Source organism: Lissotriton vulgaris, chromosome 5 (genome assembly GCF_964263255.1).
Source record: "Lissotriton vulgaris chromosome 5, aLisVul1.2, whole genome shotgun sequence".
Classification (NCBI taxonomy): domain Eukaryota; kingdom Metazoa; phylum Chordata; class Amphibia; order Caudata; family Salamandridae; genus Lissotriton; species Lissotriton vulgaris.
Window position 1 is genome coordinate 520,286,504 of NC_141693.1, and position 18,608 is coordinate 520,305,111.

Here is an 18,608-nt window from a genome sequence, read left to right on the forward strand (position 1 = left end):
GTGACTTCGTCGTGGGGTGAGCTACTCTCTGTACGTTTATGCGGTGATTCGGATCGCGCCGCTGGCCACCAATGTTAGACGGACCGGGAGGGTCGGCCGAGGTTACGGGGAGAGGTCTCCAGGGAGAGCCGTCTCCAACGACTGTACAGATAAGCAACTTCCCCCCCACAGACGGACACCACACAAGGTTGAAGGTTAACGAGACTTTATATGCAATTCTTAGGTTACGATGATGGATACAAGGAGGTCTGGACTCAGGGGTCCCCTCGGTTCTAGTCTCTGGTTCAGGAAAGGGGTAGCGGGACAGTCTTTGTTACCAACGAGTGGAAAATAGCTCTCAATCCTCGAGCTCGGCGTTCTAGATGATCGGGCCGCGGCGGAGCCAGGCAGGTCCCGAGATGGACGAAGGAAAACGACGGTCCGCGGCGGAGCCTGCAGGTCCCGGTGAAGATGGCGGTTACAACGGTCCGCGGCCACGCCAGCAGGTCCCGACGACGATGAAGGTGATGAAGATTACGACGGCTGTGGCAGCGCCAACAGGCAGGACGATGGTGCACAAGACAGAGCTACGGCAGCGCCAGTAGTCCGTCCAGGATGAGTTCCTCTTTACGTCTCTCGACTCCAAGATACAACTGCCTTCCTGCTCTGGAGCTGCCCCAGTTATAGGGCTGGTGTGCTTTGATGTCCGGACCCTCGCACTTGGAGGTCGGGAGGTCCGGGATGAGGGAGTCCAGACACCCAGCAGGGGGGTGGGGCCAGCGCCCGGGGAGGCGATGGGCGAGCGGCACTTGGTGGGGGAGAGCCATCGGCACCTCTTTCTCCTATTGACTTGCCAAGTAGCCCGCTCACCTCCTGGGTGGAGGGTGGTGCCGGAATGTCTGAGGCCGGCCCAGGCCCAGGGTTGAGGTCGATCGGGGGCCAGGCGGCCTCGTGGTGGAGTGTCCAAGATGGCGCCCCAGGCTGGGCGCGTGGGCCGGCAGTGGATCGGACCCACGAGGTCGACATGCTCGAGGGCAGGGGTCCCGGAGGGGACGGAGGACGTGCAATGGTGGTGTGTGGTACTTGCGGGACTGGACTCAGGCCTGGTTGGGCCGGGGGAGAGCGGCCCTTCATGTGGCCTGTCCAACAGCAACCTATTAAAACGAGGAAAACACACTCGGCTTGTGTGTAATTTCCACCAATGCTGCCCCTTGTTTACATCAGAACAACCTATTATGTGAGCGCAAGGAAACAACCATCCAATTGGATGGGAGCTCACAAAACTCCGCTTCTCCTAAAGTTTGACAACTCCGCCAACTCCGCTAACTTCGCGCCAAGAAGAGAAGGGGAAATTAATTACAAATTTAGAACAGGTGCAAGTAATTTTCAATAATCACGCGACCTCGTAAAGACGTATATATACGCCTTTGAACAGGCACTCGACTATCATTTGTTGCCGCGTTCATCACCCGACGAGACGTACCGCCCGCCACCGGACATAGAGAGCCCTGCCAATTATCATTAGGTAAGACTCCGTTTGGAAACCCTGAGAAATTAAGTATCAAGATTTAGGAATAGTAAATTACTCTATCCTTTAACTAAACATACCATTCTACTTATTCTAGGCAGGGAGATCTTTTAATCTCTTGAACACCACATCATAGATGATCAAGAAATTCCCCATATTTTGGAAAATAGAAAAGAGGAATACCCAACATTTTTAGGTAAGACCTTGGATGATATTAGAAAAGGTAGAATTTATTTTAAATAATAAATAGCAGCACTTAGAATGCACTTTTGATGTGCTTTTTCTAAAGGTTTAAGACTATATCAAAGAAGAATATAGATCACAACAAAGATCAAGTCCAACCTAACATCTGAAAAGAAATAACTAGAGTGCAATAGGTAAGAATAAATGCCGCCACCCTGGATATCAGAGAACTTTAATTGTCCTGTACATCAGCAACTTTCTATGCCCTCTATGAATTAAGAGAATAATAATACAAATAAATGGATAACAAACTTCCCTTTATTTTCTCTTTCACCCACCATAACAAAGATCCAGAATCTAGATCTTCAAGACCGTTCCCTATCAGGACTCATCTACACTAAAGGGTTCCGGTTGGCGGGCCTAGACCCTTTACACATCTATAGAATCAGGTAAAAGACAATAGATACTATTGACTATAGAAAAGGGCAACTACCCCTGTACTCTAGCAAGCATCTATGTGACTCACTCTATTTTTGTTCTTAGCTATATCATAATCGACACCGATAAAAGAGAAATTGAACATTTAATTTTAACCAACTATCCTCCGCTGACATTTCCATTTAGTAAGTATAAGTTCTATCCAGGGATGAACATTGTTTTTTGTTATGCCAGATTGAAAAATCATAACTTTAATCCTCCTTTTTAATAAAAAGACTTTTATTTGAGATCAAGGCACTATCACTCCATCTATTTAGGCTCCCTGATCTCTCATTGAAATTGCAGTGCATATTGCAAATCATGGCCTTACTAATAATTGGAACTGCACTTTAATAATATTAAACAAATGCCCAGTATTTACACTTGTTTCATCATGATTCTTAATAATAATCTTTACTCCCTCCCCATTTGTTTATAAAAATCCAGTTTTCATAAGGAAATGACAAGATAAACGCGATTTATAATGTTGTTTTTTTAAATCTGCAGCTGCTATAAAAAACTGTCTTTTTTTAAAATAAAATACATAATAGTTAGTTACATGTTTTATATGTTTTATATAAGTAAGAAACGATATAATTGTATGTTCTATATATATCTCCACCTATAGATATTGTGTGGCTGCTCCTGGAAGAAGGCGCTGGCCGCCGAAACGCGCGTAGAGATTGAATCTTCATGCCACCTAGCCAATATAAATTTTTATGTCTGTTAAGTGTCAAATTGTGATTGTCAACTGTACTATGAGATTTTTATTGCTATTTTGTGTCATATAATGAACCTTTTTTACCTGTGTTAACTAACTAATAAAACTGTGTTTTTTAGCAGCTGTAGTCCATTTGTATATGTCTTTTGACCTTAAAGTAACTCACTGTGTTTAATTGCCTAGGTTGTTATTTCTCAAATATGTTAAAAATCTGGACATAGAGATTGGCTCCCATATAACCATTACTGTGCAGACAACATGGTTGTAATAAAAGGTTTTGGCCTGTGTTGCATGGGGAGCCACACAATATCTCTCAATTACTATCTTGCTAAAACATGCTGTATATGGGTGCAGTACATATCCTATTTTTATAGGGACCACTCCCATAGTATTCTCAATTAAGTAATCTTCTGTTTCTGTGAGTCCTAATCCCCTTACTGTCTTGAGTACCTCAATTGAAAGTCTAGGTAGCTTTTACCAGATTAATTAAGTTGATTCTCTCTGGAGATTCTGAAAAGTATTCCCTATACAGTGCCAGCTTGAAATGCATAAAGTAATCCAGAGAGTATAATAATTTTTATTGCAGCCATTTGACCCATCCATGATACATACATGTGTATCCACCTCCTGCCATAAAGCTGTGTAAGAGACCAGTCTGAGTCATCAGTTTGCCCCTAAATTCCTGACCGCTTTAGTATCTATCCTGAAGGGCATCACCCTGCACAAATGCTAGCCTTTCTCAGCCATTCAGTTCAGAGAGTTAGGAGGCTGGACTTCTCGGCATTAACTTTATATCCTCAGCATCTGCCATATGTGCCAATTTCTTTTAAAGTGTGGTATTGAGACATTCAGGTCCGAGTGGCAACTACTGCTCCCAACTACTGAACTAGGGCGACAAGCTTCTGTAGCACACCATCTCTTGTTAAAGATAACCTTGCTCAGGCTTGAATTGTGGCTTTCATTGAAAATTGCTACATTCAGCTTTCCCTTTCCAAATATGTGAGCAGCTTCTGACCTTGCATTGGCTTTTAAGCCTCACACATTCCAGGTGATAAAGTTAATACCAAATCTTCCAATATTCTCACTCATAAAAGTTTTGTATACATATCACATCTAGATGTTGTTCCTTCTGTCTTGATCAATTGACCTTCAGTAGACTGCACAAGCCCTGCAGTGCAGCTTCAGTCCCTACAGTGGTAGGTAATGAATGTTACTGCTATCGTGTCTGGCAGAGCCACCAGCAGCCAAAGACTCCAAAGTAGAGGCATTTAATGCTTAGGCGTCAGTAAAGCATATATAGTTCTGCTGACCCACAGTGCTCCCTAGAAAGCGATCATCTTGGGTCAAATTACTTTCTGCCGCAGCAACTAAAGCTACCACATAAAACAGCTATCGGCTAATAAACTGTTTGCTTGTTAGAACCGATTAAGTATTTTGGTCCATATTTCGGAAAATTTGTTAAGGTGTAGTTTGTTGTTGTTGTTTTCTATATTCGCGAAAACTCGATCATCAAGTTCAATTACTATAAATCTGATCACACTGTTACGGTGATGGACCCCGAGTGCTGGAACTATGGTAACCCAGTGTTCCTCTAGTATGTGTTTGTGGAGTCTAGATCTATGTGTTGCTGTTAGGGGCTGAATAATAAACAACTGTGTAGGCTCTGTACTGTACACACTGAATACCAACTGTTTCAGACCATTTCTGTGTGTAATCTTACGTGGAACTCCACTGTTATCTTGGCAACAAGTTGCCAGGCAAGCCACCTCCATGCTGTCCCTGGCAAACTGCCTCACGTAGTATAAACCAGGGACAGTTTCCAGTGTTTGGAGCACTCCCAGCATAGATAAAAGTGGTGTAGTGCATCTGTCTGAACAGCACTTTGCTCTGGCAAAAATCGAGGGTTCACACCAACCTCATTTGGACCAGTGTGAACAGGTTTATCACTTAACCAAGGTTGGAGACAAGTTCTCTACTTTGATACCACACCAGGGGACGGCTGGGGCAAGGCCGGTGGATCGCCCTGGCGACTATTTTGTTTTCAATTTCAGAACACTACAGGTAGCGTGAAACTTGCACTTTGGTCATCCTAGTAAGCTTAGAGGCGAGACCTGCTTTGAATTGTTGCCTCTTTTCTAAACCTTGCTATGTGATGGGGCCTGATTACAAAGCTTATAAGATTCACACTCGGCCAGCATTAGCGAAGCCGATTGGCTCTAGTTATCACACATGTAGACCGGGTGCATTTAGAGTCCCCATCTCAAATCACATTGATGCCCTGTCAGGGGTTGACTGCTTCATATCCAAGACGGGCTCTCCCACAGTGGGTTGTTCTGTAGAAGCACGGATAGGGAGTGTGGTGGGCTGGGTAGGGTGTGTGTAACTGAGCAGCTAAGTATAATTGGCCCTGGGGATACTGCTGATTCAGCGTGGAAGTTGCACATGTACTCTATGGCCCTAGGGTGTAGTAATCAGGAAGCTCTTGTGGCTGGACTGCAGACCTCTGTGACCGCAAATGAGAGAATGGGGAAGAAGTTAAGTAGACCAGTGAAAAACTGCAAGTCATTGGAGGCATTGGGAGAAGTCTTTCAGTCATCCCATAGTGAGATAAGCTAGACAAATTGCAGTTCACAGCTGTCTACTGCATTGAATCAATCTTAACTTAAAAGTGGGGCAAGGGCACAGACACTTGTGTTCATACTGTAACTCTGTACTGTAACATAGCATCTACCGCCAGGCCACTCAGCAGCTGCCTTCCCCTGTACTGTCCCTGCTCGTCTCATCTGCTTTGGTGTGTGGGGTGAAGACATCCATCAGGATGAGCGGTATCCAGGTGCAATGCTACTCTGAACTTTTTCATCTCTTTAATGAGGCAGGACTTGACTAAAACAACACTCATAAGGAGGGCTTCTGAATCTTTTGCACGCCCCCACTTTTTATTGCATCCCCTCCTCGTCTCACCTGCCTAATAGATGCAGTAAAGTCTTGATGAAAAAGGACAGACTGAAATAGACTCCACTCCAAGGAAACAAGACGCACTTTTATTTCTGCCAAACTCCATGACTAAAAAATGCGCTTCAATCTACCTGCCAATCTGTGTACATCGTCTGTAGACATTATGGGAACTGTAAACTGCTGAAAGCTGTCTGCACCCTTGTGTTTGTGACTCATTTAAGTCACAGACTTTTATGCATGACATTTTGAGATGTGTGCCTGTAGTTTTGTTTCAGTTCCAGTACTGGCTGATAACAACTCACCTTATCAATAAATTAGGTTACTTGGATTCACCCTGGACACCAACCTCAGTCCAGGACCACACTGCCAAGGAAGCAAGTACAGCCTGGTACTATCCTAATGGAGAGATTAATGAGCAAAAAATAAATCGACGGCAGACGTAGACCTTCTATATTAATGCACCCAGGATCTGAAATAACATTCCTGAATCTATCAGGGCCTCCCAAACCCTGGAACAAGCTAAAGACAGACCTCTTTAAAAAGCAGTACATCACATTTCTAAATTCTTCCTTTATGCATCCCTCCTTTATCTCATCCCAAACCTCATCTTACTACTATGATCTCCCACATAACACTTTATAGACTCTTCCCTTTCCTATCCCTCCATTATTCTATTCAATCCAGCTAACAGACACAGCTCAAATTAACTCCTATTTCCCTATACTAATCCACAACAAATCCATTTTGGGTTCTGGAGTAGCATGCTTCTAGACGAAAAGCGCTTTGACACCTAATCAGGGGTAGTAAGCCGAATATAAATACAATTAGGATGCAGTAACAGTTCACTTCTAAGAGAAGCCATTTTCCCTCCAGTCAGTCATTTACACTGCATGGGGCTCCGCAGTGGATTGGATAGGATTACATCTATGATTAGGATTCCTTAATCGCAAATATTTTGAGTAAGAGAAATATTAGGTACTTCCGAGTCCGAGCTTACATGCTTTATTAAAGCTGTGAGAGTCTGTTTTATGCTGGTCAACCTGAATACTAATTTGGCTAGAGATGTTTGCTTTTGATATCAGACTGTTGGGTGGGGGCGCACATATGGTAGTTGCACTCTTATTAAATTTGTTCATGCTTTTTTCCCCTTTTCCCCCTTCACTTAGATTCCTTTCTCCGAAGTCGGTCAAGCAGTGACCATGAAGCTACGGCCATGATGAAGGCTCAGTTCATGAGCCTTTGGGACGGTCTCGATACAGATTACAGTTGCCAGGTACGGTTTATGAAATGTAACACATTGCAGCTGTATCAACACTGCATTTCATTTCTTATTGTGGTGGTGGCTGAAACCTAGACTTCAACATTACGTCTTTAATTTTGCATGCAATTGACTGTTCCTTCAAAAAAAATTCTGTAAGGTAAGAGTTTTGTTTCTTATGTTAAGTTTCAGCTTATTCTCTTAAAACAGCATGCACACAGTATATTAGATGGTCTGGCAGAAAATATGTGCTTACGTCTTAATTCTTCGTTCAGTCATAATGTATGGAATTTCTTTTACATGACAAGTCCAGAAATGTGCACATGGTCAAGCACAATCTCCTACATTTATCCACTGAGTGTGCTTTCATCACAAATCAGTTTTTTTGCAGTAGGGTTTTTTTTACGTCACCAAGTGTCTTGAAATGCTCAGTTTCCTCAGACATACAGCCATTTGTGCTACAAATGAGGCTTTTTAAGAACTTTAATATCAGATCTTGTGATCTAATCCTGATAAAGCATATTGTGTGTGGTTTGGTCACAACTTACAACTTTGGATCATGCACTTTAACAGATGAGGGATTGCAGGATATCCCCAGTATCCAATTTCCCATTTCGGGTGGGGTAGTTTGATGGAAAAGTTGGCCTTCTGGTTAGATGGGCTGTACATGGGTGCTAACAACCACTTCGATTCCCCTGTTCTTGAATATATCCAACAATGGGAGGTTTTCTGTAGCCAGGCCAAGTAAGAAGAGGGGTAGTTGGAAGCCCTGGCACATACTCCTCTAAACATTCACGAAAGAAGTATGTCCACTTGAGTAAAAATCTTATTCCAGATTTTTCCCACCCGCCCCACTACTCCACTTCAGTACATGGTCATTATATACCATGATTTTGTAACAAATTGTGCAAGGGGTGGTATCTGACGCAATATTGTGTTTTCTGGCATGAAGCAAACTTCTTTTTTTAAAACATATATTTATTGTGAATGCGTACATTACAAAATATAGAAGTATGGCTAAGCCAACATTGATGCATACATTGTTACCAACCAATGGTCCCCCCCTTACATAAGAGGATATTTTATTTCAGCAACTTCTGGTGTCTGACAGTCTCACCTCCAGCTATGGCTATCAAGTGTCAACTCATCAGCCAGTTAGCATTTCACTCAGCATCGACCAAGCCTACACCATCATCTTACATGACATAAATTATGTGAAACTGTTATCAATTAAACTATCTAACTTCTATAATACTAAGCAGCAATAATGGGAATCCGTGCCAGCATGGTTACCCTCAGGTCTCCGGCTGGGCCGGGGGTATGCAGGGGGAGGATGAGGTGAGCTGGGGGTGGAGGCGGGCTGCCCCCCTTTACTGTAAGCACCTTAGTCCATTTTCCCACACATACACATCGCCATCCTGAGGGTTCGTCCCACCCGGCCCAGAGTGGGATGGAAGCACAGCTGCTAACCCATCCCGCGCATCTATGGGCATCCCAGGCCACCAACCACCAGCACCCCCGGCTAAGTGCCCTCAAAACTGCTTTGCTGCATCCTGGACCATAGGTTTCAGATCCGGAGCTGCATCGGGGAAGTCCTCCTCCAACGGCTCCACAGTCGCCTGATTTTCACACCTGCTCCCCACATTTCCTGCCCCCAAACCCCCGCTGCCCCCCAACCCTCTTACCGCTTGTCAGTCATCCGTTTTTCGACAGTGGGCGACCAAGTTTCTCATTTTAGCTCCTCTTATGGGAGTCTGGAGCCCTCCCAGCAGGCAATGATTGACGAGGCGTCCAACATTACACACGTGGCTTCCCATGGAGCCCGGAGCAATCCCTCCAGTATCTCTGTACCCTACCGCACTCCCACATCATATGTAGAAACAACGCTGGATCTCTATGTAATCTTTGCGGGGTAAAGTAGGTTTGATGTAAATAATAAAACTGTGTAAGCCCTTGCGTTATACCTACTTCCCTGATCTGAGCACAGACCCGTGTACATTCACCCTCTGTAAGTGGCATAGGCAAGTGTTGCACGTCCACCTGTCCCAGACCACTGTTTTGTGTATCTTGCAGTCTCCCTTTAGGGCTTTATAGATGCAGGATATCAGACCCGTACTGGAGCCAGGATCCAGCAGCAGCCTCTGCAGGAAAATCTGTCCAGACCTCACAAGCCGTGCTGGGCACTTTTAGCAAAGCTGGACTGGTTGTAGTTGAAACAAATCCTGCACCTCGCCCATCGTGAGGAAAGTGTAGTTCAGTTATAGGTATCCAGCCATGTTGCAGCCCCCTTCAAACCACTGCACCATATCCATCACCATTTGTATGCGTCTGAAAGGCTGTATCCACTTCAGGGGGGGTAACCTGGCATAAGGCACCCTAAATAAAATAATAATGATAGTAATTCCATATATGTAAAGTGTAAACTTATCATCCCTAGTGGAACCAGGCGCTGGGGGGCCGTCGGGGAGATTGTTAGGTTCGAGGCATGTGGGCTGCTGAATTCATATCTGTGCATAGTCCGCCACCTAGTGTTGGGTCCGGATGATTGCACATTGTTGTCCTGGAAGAGTCTTCGAAGTATCACGAGATAGGTGGCTCCTCCCCTGGACTACAGTGCGCATGGGCATCGCCTCCATCCCCAGATTGGTTTTTTCCGCCATTGGGTTCGGATGTGTTTCGGTTCCCTCTATCGGAACCGATAGTTGTTCTACTTTCTACTCGAGACCAAAAGGTCTTTAGGCTGGGCGTCGGTATAGTTGCGTTCGGGTTTCTTACTGACTCTCAGCTCCGATCTCTTGCTGCCCTTCCACGTGCTTTCGACGCGGACGGGCCTACACTACACCCTTTGCTATGGAGCGGACTCCATTCAAGAAGTGTCCGCTGTGTCACTCTAAACATTCACACCTCGACGTGCACCCCGTGTGCAATACATGCTTGTCACCGGATCACCGTGAAGACACCTGCATGGCGTGTTCGAAATTTAGAAGTAAGAAGACTTTAAAGATTCGCCGGGCTAATCGGCTCCAGGCTCAATTGTCGGCTTCGGCACCCCCACCTGATGACATCTTCCAGGAATCTGTCGAGGGAGAAGACGACGTACAAGGGTCGGACTCTGGCCCCGCGTCCGAGGAAGAGACCTACGACGCGGATGAGGAGGCCTACGACGAAGTCTCCGACGAGGTAGGGGACGACGAACTGGCTTGTGCCACGATGGGAGATAGCTCGGAGGAAGAGCATCCCCAACCAGACTCCGGGGTTACTCCCCGTCATACGGCCCAGGTCGAGGGATCGCCTTCGGGCCTTACCCAAGATCTAACTATGAGTCCTACGTCCCCGCCTCCGGGCCCGGTCACGGACATTTCTAAGAAGAAACCGAAAGTGAAGCCAACTGGTCTCGCACCCTCGGATGCGAAACCGAAACCGAAAGTGGCGTTGGTGAAGAAGGTTCTGGAGGCGTCAACTTCCACGAAACCCAAAATGGCCGACTTGAAGAGCCACGCCAAAATGGCCGACCAGAAGAGCCACGCCAAAATGGCCGACCCGAAGCCCTCTGGGTCGGCGCCGAAGGTGAAGGCCTCCGACGCGGCTGCGTCGGCACCGAAAGGGGTCGTGGACCCGAAGACGGCTTCGAAGAAGCGTCACGCCGACGGTGCGCCTAGCCATGGGGCGTCGGCCCCGAAGAAGAGGCCTACCGGCGATCGGGCTCTCGGAGACGAAGAGTCGCTCGAGCCGGTTCAGCCCTCGGCATCCCTTACAAGGAAGGTGGGGGAATCCTTAAAGCGGATCCAACAGTCCAATGTGGTTCCCAGCCAGGACACTGTAGTGCCTAGACCCACGCCGAAGCCTGCTAAGGAACAAACGCCCATTCGTTTTACCCTTCCACCCAAATCGGCGCCGAAGGCCTTCGCGCCTAAACAGGGCGGACACTCACAGGAGGTATTGACGCCGAAAGCTGCCTTGGTGGTGTCGAAGCTTCGGCTCCAGCCGCTTGCGGTGGAGGAACGTCGTGAGGTGATCATCGACGCCAACACCGGAAAATTGTCGCTCCTCAAACGAAAGATTACGTCGGAGCCGGCCTTGGAACCTTTTAGGATTCCACTCAAGAACAAGAGGTACTCTGCGGACTCTTCGGCTCTGATGGAACCTCTGTCTCCACAAGCCCTGGAACACTCGCCGGCCCATTCCCCCGCGCCTGATGTGGACGAGGAAGAGGCCGAGTACACCTATCCTGCGTACTCGGATCCGGAAGAGGAGCATGTGCCCTGGACAGCAGGAGGCGACGCAGACGACCCGCAGTCGGGTCAGGACACTCAACTTTTCGCCGCAAAGACGTCCCCGACAGAGGACTCGGCGGCCTTCAATGCATTAATAGAGAGAGCTGCAGCGAACCATGACGTCGAGCTGCACTCGGACCCCGTGGATGCGGACTTCTTAGTCGACACCTTCTCGGTAGCCGAAAAACAAGTCAAGACACTACCGATGCTTAAAGGGGTGCTGAAGCATGCACAGGAGGTGTTCAAGGAGCCCACCCGGGCGCGGGTGGTCAATCCTCGCATCGACAGGAAATATAAAGCGGCGCCCACGGATCCCACGTATATTAAGGGACACTTGCCATTGGACTCCCTGGTGGTTTCCAACGCTCGAAAGAGGGCGAATTCGCAGACTACTGGTGACGCTCCTCCCCCAGACAAAGAGTCCAAGATCTTTGAGGCATCAGGCAAACGCATTGCTGCACAGGCAGCGAACATCTGGAGGATCTCTAACACTCAAGCCCTGCTTGCACGTTATGATAGGGCCCATTATGACACATTAGAGGCCATCCTGCAACACTTGCCTGACCAATACAAGGAGGCGGGGGAGATGCTCATTCAGGAGGGTAAACTCATTACAAATGCCTCCATCAAATGTGCCCTAGATGTGGCGGACACTGCCTCCAGGGCTATCAATACAAGTGTGTTACTTAGACGCCATGCCTGGCTTCGAATTTCGGGGTTCAAACCTGACATACAAACCACAATATTGGGTCAAACAGTGAATCCTGACCATCTGTTCGGCCCTGAGGTGGATGCCTCCCTAGAAAAGATGAAAAAAGATACCGAAACTGCCAAGTCTATGGGGGCTTTACAAAGTCAGCAGTTTCGGGGGGGTTCCTTTCGCCGCTCCAATTCAAGAGGCACCTCGAGGGGCCAGGCATCCCAGTCCACGCAATACTACAAGGGTAACACCCAGTCCTCGTATAACAACAACAAGGGCAGGGGTGGCTACAGAGGCAATAATATCAAAGGCAGGGGACGTGGAAACAATGCCTCCAGGTCCACCGCCACCAACAAGCAGTGACGTCTTGTCACTTCCCCCCGATCACACGACACCTGTCGGGGGGAGACTCCAGCAGTTCCTGCCGGCGTGGAGGTCCATCACCACGGACAGGTGGGTGAGGTCTCTTATCCAGTACGGGTACTGTCTAGAACTTACGTCCATTCCACCGGACATACCGCCAAGAAGCCGTGCTATGTCCGACGAGCACTTGACCTTGTTGCAGCAAGAAGTTCTGGTCATGCTGCAAAAAGGGGCGATAGAGCTCGTTCCATTGCAAGAACGGGGAACAGGGGTTTACTCCCTGTATTTTCTGATCCCCAAAAAGGACGGATCACTCAGGCCGATCCTGGACCTCAGGCCCCTGAACTGGTACATCAACTCGGAGCACTTCCATATGCTCACATTGCAGCAGGTGCTTCCCCTGCTTCAACAGGGGGACTTCCTAGCAACGCTGGATCTGAAGGATGCCTATTTTCATATTCCCCTGCATCCTTCCCACAGAAAGTATCTCAGATTCACGATCTCAGACCAGCATTACCAGTTCAGAGTCCTGCCGTTCGGGGTCACCACGGCACCGAGAGTATTTACGAAATGCCTAGCGACTGTGGCGGCGCATCTCCGTCGCCAGCACGTCCATGTCTTTCCATACCTAGACGACTGGCTTATTCAGGCAAAGACGGAACAGCAGTGCGTAGACCACGTGTCACGCACCATTCACCTCCTGCACGATCTGGGATTCTCTCTGAACTACCCAAAGTCCCATCTCCAGCCCGCCCACGTGCGACAGTATCTGGGCGCGTCAATCGACACTCTGGCAGCCACTGCGCAGCCAAGTTCAGTGAGAATCGCCAGTATCCAGGCGCTGATCCAACGATTCAGACCCCAACACTCGCTTCCAGCGAAGGTGTTCATGCAGTTGATAGGCATGATGGCCTCCTGCATCTCCATTGTCCCGCACGCGAGACTACATATGCGTCCGCTTCAGGAGTGCCTGGCACGTCAGTGGACTCAGGCTCATGGGCAACTGACAGACCTAGTGTTGGTGAGCGGTCGGGCGTACAACTCTCTGCATTGGTGGAATCCACAAAACCTTTGCAAGGGCCGACCATTCCAAGAGCCTGTCCCACAGATCATCCTGACGACGGACGCCTCTCTCCAGGGATGGGGAGCGCATGTACTCCACTACACTGTGCAGGGACTATGGACACTTCAGCAAAGGAAGATGCACATCAATGTGTTGGAACTGATGGCAATCTTCATGGCCTTAAAGGCGTTCAAAGTACATCTGTGCAACAAGGTCGTGTTGATCCGGACGGACAACATGACGGCCATGTACTACATCCAGAAGCAGGGAGGTACACACTCTCCACAGCTGTCTCATCTGGCTCAGAGCATGTGGAAGTGGGCCATTCAGAGGAACATCTTCCTCATGGCAGAGCATCTCCCGGGCAAGGACAATCAAATGGCGGATCTGCTCAGCAGGCACAGCCATCAGATGCACGAGTGGGAGATACATCCATCAGTACTCCAACCGTACTTCCAAAGGTGGGGTCATCCAGAGATAGACCTGTTCGCCACAAAGGAGAACGCAAAATGCCAAAGCTTCGCCGCCAGATTCCCACACCCCCAATCACAGGGCAATGCGATGTGGATGAACTGGTCAGGCAGATTTGCGTACGCTTTTCCCCCAGCACCTCTGATACCGCTGGTGGCACGCAAGCTCAGGCAACACTCGATGACGCTCATCCTGGTTGCTCCAACGTGGGCTCGCCAACCATGGTACACCACGTTTCTGGAACTCTCCGTGGTACCGCATCAAAGGCTTCATCTCACTCCCAGCCTTCTGACGCAGAGCCATGGCGACATTCAGCACCCAGATCCGCAACAGCTCAACCTGGCGATCTGGCTCCTGAAGTCCTAGAGTTTGGCTACCTCAATCTTCCTCCCGATTGCATGGACATCATTCGGGAGGCAAGGAAGCCCACTACTAGAGCTTGTTATGCGGCTAAATGGAAGAGGTTTGTCGTCTACTGCGTGGACCACAGCATTGACCCGCTAGACGCTTCCATTCAAAACATCATATGTTACCTCTTTCACCTGTATCGTAGTAATCTAGCTTACTCTTCCATCCGCATTCACCTGTCGGCTATGGCAGCATACCTCCAGAATAGGCAGCACCTGTCACTCTTTAAGGTCCCTGCTATCAAGGCTTTTCTGGAAGGACTCAAAAGGGTCATTCCACCAAGGACTCCACCAGCTCCAGAATGGAACCTCAATGTGGTTCTTACAAGGCTGATGGGTCCTCCCTTTGAGCCACTGCACTCTTGCGAGCTCCAGTTTTTAACTTGGAAGGTTGCGTTCTTAGTAGCAATCACATCGCTACGGAGGGTTAGCGAACTGCAGGCGCTCACCATCCAGGAACCTTTCTTCCAGGTACATGCTAACAGGGTGGTGCTCCGCACTAACCCTAAGTTCTTGCCCAAAGTGGTCTCACAGTTTCACATAAACCAAACAATTGAATTGCCGGTGTTTTTCCAAAACCCAGAGACGCTGGCGGAGCGTATGCTCCACACCCTCGATGTGAAGAGGGCCTTGATGTACTATGTGGACAGGACAAAAGATTTCCGCAAAACCAAACAACTTTTTGTTGCTTTTGCCACACAACACAAGGGAAATGCAATCTCCAAAGCAGGAATCGCTAGATGGATAGTAAAGTGCATTCAGATATGTTACGCTAAAGCTAAGCGCACTCTCACTATCCCACCGAGGGCCCACTCCACTAGGAAGTTGGGGGCCTCTATGGCTTTCTTAGGTAACATTCCATTAGAAGACATCTGTAGAGCAGCCACATGGTCTACCACTCATACTTTCACTAAGCACTACTGTGTAGACGTGCATTCCAAACAGCAGGCAGCTGTTGGTCAGGCTGTTCTAAAAACGCTTTTTCAGACTGCTGCAGCTGGCACGGGCGGCCACCGCTAATGGAGGGACTGCTATGTATTCTATGCACAGATATGAATTCAGCAGCCCACATGCCTCGAACTGCAAATGCTACTTACCAGTATGCATCTGTTCTTGGCATGTAGGGCTGCTGACATTCATATCGCCCACCCTCCTCCCCGGCGCCTGTAGCAGCTGCAGTATGTATTCATATACACACATATGCTCATAGCATGGTCATCACTCACTTTCTTCACTCCATCTCTGCCAATGGCTAAAAACAATCTGGGGATGGAGGCGATGCCCATGCGCACTGTAGTCCAGGGGAGGAGCCACCTATCTCGTGATACTTCGAAGACTCTTCCAGGACAACAATGTGCAATCATCCGGACCCAACACTAGGTGGCGGACTATGCACAGATATGAATGTCAGCAGCCCTACATGCCAAGAACAGATGCATACTGGTAAGTAGCATTTGCATTATTGCCCAGAGTCACATGATACTGAGCCGAGCTGCCGTCAGGATCGGACTGTGAGGCCCGCGCTCTTGAGTCAGCCACTCTGGCTGCTGCTCCTCACCTCTCTCTATGCAAGACACATGTGGCTGCCTGCTCTCACACCTCTGCCGGACAATAAACTGACTGCCCCTCGGGACTCTCGCACCCTGCATTAGGTACCTTGGGAGGATTGTACTGTCTCTGCATCCCGCCATTAAGTTACTTTCCACTTTTGGGCCATACACGCACCACTGCAATGCATATTGTAACAAACCCACAAAATAATACACTGCAGGTCCGGCAGGCCAGCCCACCGAGCTCCGTGTCCAACTTTAGTATTTCCCGTTTTACTTTACTCCTATTTGCCAGACAACACTAGGATTCTATTCAAGTCGGCAAATGTGCATCCCTGGATATTACAGAGGGAGTTCTACAGGAGGTACAGGCATCAAGGCAGCAACGCAAACACAAGGAGATGATGGACGGAGCGCTGAAACTTTTCCGACACTCGCCCCCAGTCACAGATCTGGGTTGAATCCATCATCGTTCTTTAGCTCACTTCGCCACCCCAGTTCAGACACAGCTATATGCAAATCAGTCTTGACCCTGTGCCTCATGGGAACAGTTCAGCCCGAATTGCCAAGCCATGTCTTCCCAGGACTGGAAACAAGCATCCTGGGACTGGTATTGGGCTAACAGCCCTCATCAGCCAGGCTAGCTTGAATCCAGTGGCAAGCAACACAATTTTGCTTATGGCACCCTGCCCATTATAGACAGAGGCAGTCGGTTCCAGAAGCGAATATACACTTCTAGGTTCTCAAGCACCCTACCCATATTAAGAAGGTAGCAGGACTCCGAGATATGAGCCACTTGTAGTCGAAGATAACAGAATTGATCATGCTCCTACTGAAGCTCAGTCACTGGGAGGCCAACAGGGTCCATACGCACCAACCCTGCTGGTTGGAAAAGCACCGTTTTCTGCTTGTTGACCTGTAAGCCAGACACCCCACCTAATTCAGCCATGATCTCTATCAGCACTCTCACCGACCTCTCTGGGCGGTTGATATAGACCCGTGAGTCATCCACATATAGCGAGACAATATAGGTGTTACCACCCACTCAGCCATGTCTTGGTGTAGTATAATCGCCAAAGTAAAGAGGAGTGGAGACAAGGGGCACCCCGTCTCGTACCTCTCTCAGTGGAAAAGCAGTCAGATACCTCATTACTGGTTCGGACACTCACAACAAGTTGGGTGTAGAGTAGTTTAACACAGGACGAAATGATCCGCCCCATTCTCCTCAGCACCTCCCAGCGATATTCCCAGGTCAGCGTGTCAACCACTTTTTTAATATCTAATGCTCCCAGTGCAGCATCCAGGTTGGTGTCTGCCACAGAGTGTTACTCTGGCTGAAAATAACCCTGGACTATTCCTGAATCCCTGGGGGAGCCGGCAAAATTGTCGCTGTGTCCCCATTATTGAGATAGCGGTCAAGTACCTACTTTCTGGTGCAATGTTTTGACAGAAGAAACCGTTAGAAATATCTAATGTTGTTTTATATTTTTGTTTGCACAATGTTATTCATCGGTGCTGCTCTGTGTGAATTTTGTACTGCAAAAGTTTTGCAACAAGAGTTTAAATGTCTGTAGTCCAAAACTAGACGATATGAATTGTCTGGTTTGGAGACAGGAAACAGAGGATTGTTCATTGACGAGGTGCATGTTTCATCACCCCTTGGTATTCAAGTTGATTTAATATCTCCCCAACTTGTTTTTTAGCTTCCTGTTTAACAGGATATTGCCTTTGCATACTAGGTTGAGTTTTTAACTGTATTTTGTGGTGAGGAGAATCCTAATCCCATCCTATGTGATTTTTATATAATGCTGGAGCCTGAGCTACTCCCCATTTTCTGGCACATGTATATTTTTTATGAATTGGAATGTGATTTGAGAAGGCTGGCATAATTATCTCTTCGCCATGTGGGCACTCCCTGACAAATTCAGGTGGCCAGTCTTGTTCAGCTAGAAGAATGTCATAACCCTTAGATAGCTTCTCCCAAAAGAGTACTTTTATTTTTCTAGTTATGTCCCCCTCCATCTGGAGCGTTACTTCATATAACGTATGGGGTACACTAACCCTGGTGTCAGCAGTTTCAACTTGAATGCATTCATTCAAGTCCACTGTCTCCAGATGATCCTTCAGGATCGTGCGAGCTATAGTGACTTCTGCTGCGCTGTCTAGCATTGTCTGGGCCCACTCCCTGTTCTTGAGTTGTGTCCTCAAGATCCTAGGCATGTCTGATCTTTACGATTGGTACCTTCTTCTTGGTGAATTGAGTTTTCTTATTTTTTGGAACGTGCTGGTCGTATTTGGACTCCACACGTTCTTCCTTTTGTTCTGATCGTCCTCTTCTTTCTGATTTCTGTGAGGAAGTCTGAAAGGTACGAGAGGAACGAGTATTAGTATCTTGATATCTATCCGGTTTTCCCAATTTTTCCCTATTCCTGAGGTTATACCTGTTTTCAGAGGGCTCCCGTTGGGGAGACCTACCTCCCCGATGGGGAGATCTTCCTGGACTGCGAACGCTTCTCTTTAGGAAGTGTTTGTTTAGTGTTTTCCCACTTTTTTAGGAGCAGTGAGTATTTTTTATAAAAACTTTTTCAGGATTTTCTGTTAGTTGGGGTTTTAATGGTTTTCCACCCAAACTATCTCAACCTAATTCTTCACAGGATTTTTCAATAATTCTTGCAAGTT

The 18,608-nt window shown here is 47.8% G+C and overlaps 1 protein-coding gene across 1 annotated transcript in view; it reads left to right on the plus strand.

Annotated features, from left to right (window-relative positions):
• Positions 1 to 18,608, plus strand: part of ATAD1 (ATPase family AAA domain containing 1) — a 283,160-nt gene that overhangs the window by 110,591 nt on the left and 153,961 nt on the right. Inside the window, exon 6 of the mRNA XM_086921956.1 lies at positions 7,010 to 7,116. Within this exon, the coding sequence (XP_086778082.1) occupies positions 7,010 to 7,116 (107 nt within the window). The remainder of the gene's footprint in view (positions 1 to 7,009; positions 7,117 to 18,608) is intronic.